At 55.7% G+C, this 2209-nt stretch overlaps 1 protein-coding gene across 1 annotated transcript in view; it reads left to right on the top strand.

Annotated features, from left to right (window-relative positions):
- Positions 1-2035: 2035 nt before the first annotated feature.
- TCF3 (transcription factor 3) overlaps positions 2036-2209 on the top strand; it is a gene marked incomplete at both ends in the record, with an annotated part of 8128 nt that continues 7954 nt past the window's right edge. The window contains one exon of the mRNA XM_009081344.1: positions 2036-2138. Coding sequence (XP_009079592.1) covers positions 2036-2138 — 103 coding nt within the window. The remainder of the gene's footprint in view (positions 2139-2209) is intronic.

The raw sequence follows: 2209 nt of genomic DNA, 5'->3' as shown, positions 1-2209 counted from the left end.
TTCCAGGGATGGTGACTCCACCACTGCCCTGGGCAGCTGTGCCAATGCTTTACAACCCTTTCCATGAAGACATTTTCCATAATATCCAACCTGAACCTCCTCTGGTGCAACTTGAGGCTGTTTTCTCTCATCCTGTCCCTTGCTCCCTGGGAGCAGAGCCTGACCCCACCTGGCTGCACCTCCTGCCAGCGAGTTGTAGAGAGTGAGAAGGTTCCCCCTGGGCCTCCTTTCCTCCAGGCTGAGTCCCCCCAGCTCCCTCAGCTGCTCTTTCTGCTCCAGACCCTTCCCCAGCTCCATTGTCCCTTTGTTGTCCCTTCATCCACTCTCAATCCACTGCACCCACAAGTTGCTTTTGGCTCTCCATGGTCCCACAGCCACCCATGGGACAAGACACGGGGAGACAGCAGGGCTGTCCTGGGGCTCTGTGCCCGCAGTTTCGGAGGAAGCTGCTCCAGGAAGCAGAACCCTCAGCTGTCAGGGGAAAATGAAACCGTGTATGTATTTAAGTGCAGTCACTGCTGTGTTTTTGAGGGATTTGGTGTGGGGTTTGAGGTGTTCTGTTAGTAAAAGAAGCCTGGCACAGCTGCCCAGGGCAGTGGTGGAGTCACCATCCCTGGAAGTGTCCAAAAATGTGTGGATGTGGCACTTGGGGACATGGTGAGTGATGAACATGGTGGTGGTGCTGGTTGATGGTTGGAGATGATGGCCTTGATGGTCATTCTTAATGATTCTGTGATTCTGTTTTTCACTCCCACCACCAGTTCTGCCCTGGGTGCTGCACAGGGACAGGGGTGGAAGGAGGAGCTGTCTGTGGGGAAGGAGAACCTCGGGGTTCCTCCCCAAGGAGAGCGTGGGCAGAGCTGTCCAGCCCTGCCCCTACCCCTGCCCTCGGCTGGATGTAAACTGAAATGGTGATCAGTTTCAGAATGAATCAACATAGGTGAAAATAAGCTGTGACAAAAGTTCTCACATCATTCTGAGTGGCATTTCGGTTTCTTTGCGTGATGAATTTCTGGGGTTTTATTTAAAACAGGTTATTTTTGCCCTGGTCCAAGCTGATTTTTTTCAGGGCTTTCTAGGATGGATTTGGTTAGTTTGGAAGGGAAAGAATAGGTTTTCTTTTGCTTAATGTGCCGTTAAATCACACAGCTGAGCAGTGCTGCACAAAGCTGTCTGAGAGGTGTCTCCTGCCCTGGGACAGCCCTTCTGAGGGGCTGCTCAGCCCGCGGCTTGCCCCGTGCCTCAGTTTCCCCCTGGCTGCATCATGCAGAGCTCTGGGCAGGGGCTGTGCCCAGGAGCCAGGCAGTGCCAGGGTGGGCACAGAGGGTCCCGAGGCCGCAGCAGGCCCGGGCTGTCCCCTCGTGGGTCAGCACACAGCACTGGTGGCTTTTGTGGTTACCCAGAAAAAGTTATAACCGCGGAAAACGGAACTGGAGCAGAGTCGAAACTTCTGCTGGTGCTGCCGTGTTCTGCGGGAGGGGCTGGGGGTACGTGGGGTTACGGGAAGGCAGGGCCTGGTCCCCTGTGCTGCTCCCACGGCGCTGAGCCGCCCCAGTCCCGCCTGGCTCTGCTGTGGGCTGAGCAAGAGTGAAACTCATAGACTCATGGAATAGGTTGGGTTGGAAGGAACATAAAGCTCATCCAGTCCCACTCCCTGCCATGGACAGGGACACCTTCCACCAGCCCAGGGTGCTCCAAGCCCTGTCCAGCCTGGCCTGGAACACTCCCAGGGATGGAACAGCCACAGCTGCTCTGGGCACCCTGTGCCAGTGCCCCAGCACCTCACAGGGAAGAATTCCTTCCCAATATCCCATCTAACCTGCCCTCTGGCAGTGGGAAGCCATTCCCCCTTGTCCTATCCCTCCAGGCCCTTGGAAACTCAACTGAGTGAAAGCTTGCTGCTCTGTTGCCCTGGGGGAGGCTGGTCAGACACTGCTGAAGTTTCGGTTCGAAGTTGAAGTTTAAGCTGTGCAAGGTGGGATGGGCCATGGAATGGCCAAGCACTTCTCTTCAACTTCCCTATCCTGCCCCACAGGTGTATCCATCCAACTCAGGTGATGACTACAGCAGGGATCCAGCTGGATATACTCCCTCGAAACCTCCCAGCACTGTGTATCCCGGAGCCTTTTATATGACAGGTGAGTTACTCACACCCCGTGAGCCAGGTAGGGCAGGGGCTGCCTGGGCTGCTACAGACCATTGGAAGGAT

The sequence above is a fragment of the Acanthisitta chloris genome, unplaced genomic scaffold (genome assembly GCF_000695815.1).
Source record: "Acanthisitta chloris isolate BGI_N310 unplaced genomic scaffold, ASM69581v1 scaffold33658, whole genome shotgun sequence".
Classification (NCBI taxonomy): Eukaryota; Metazoa; Chordata; class Aves; order Passeriformes; family Acanthisittidae; genus Acanthisitta; species Acanthisitta chloris.
This window is presented reverse-complemented; position numbering and strand designations above follow the sequence as displayed.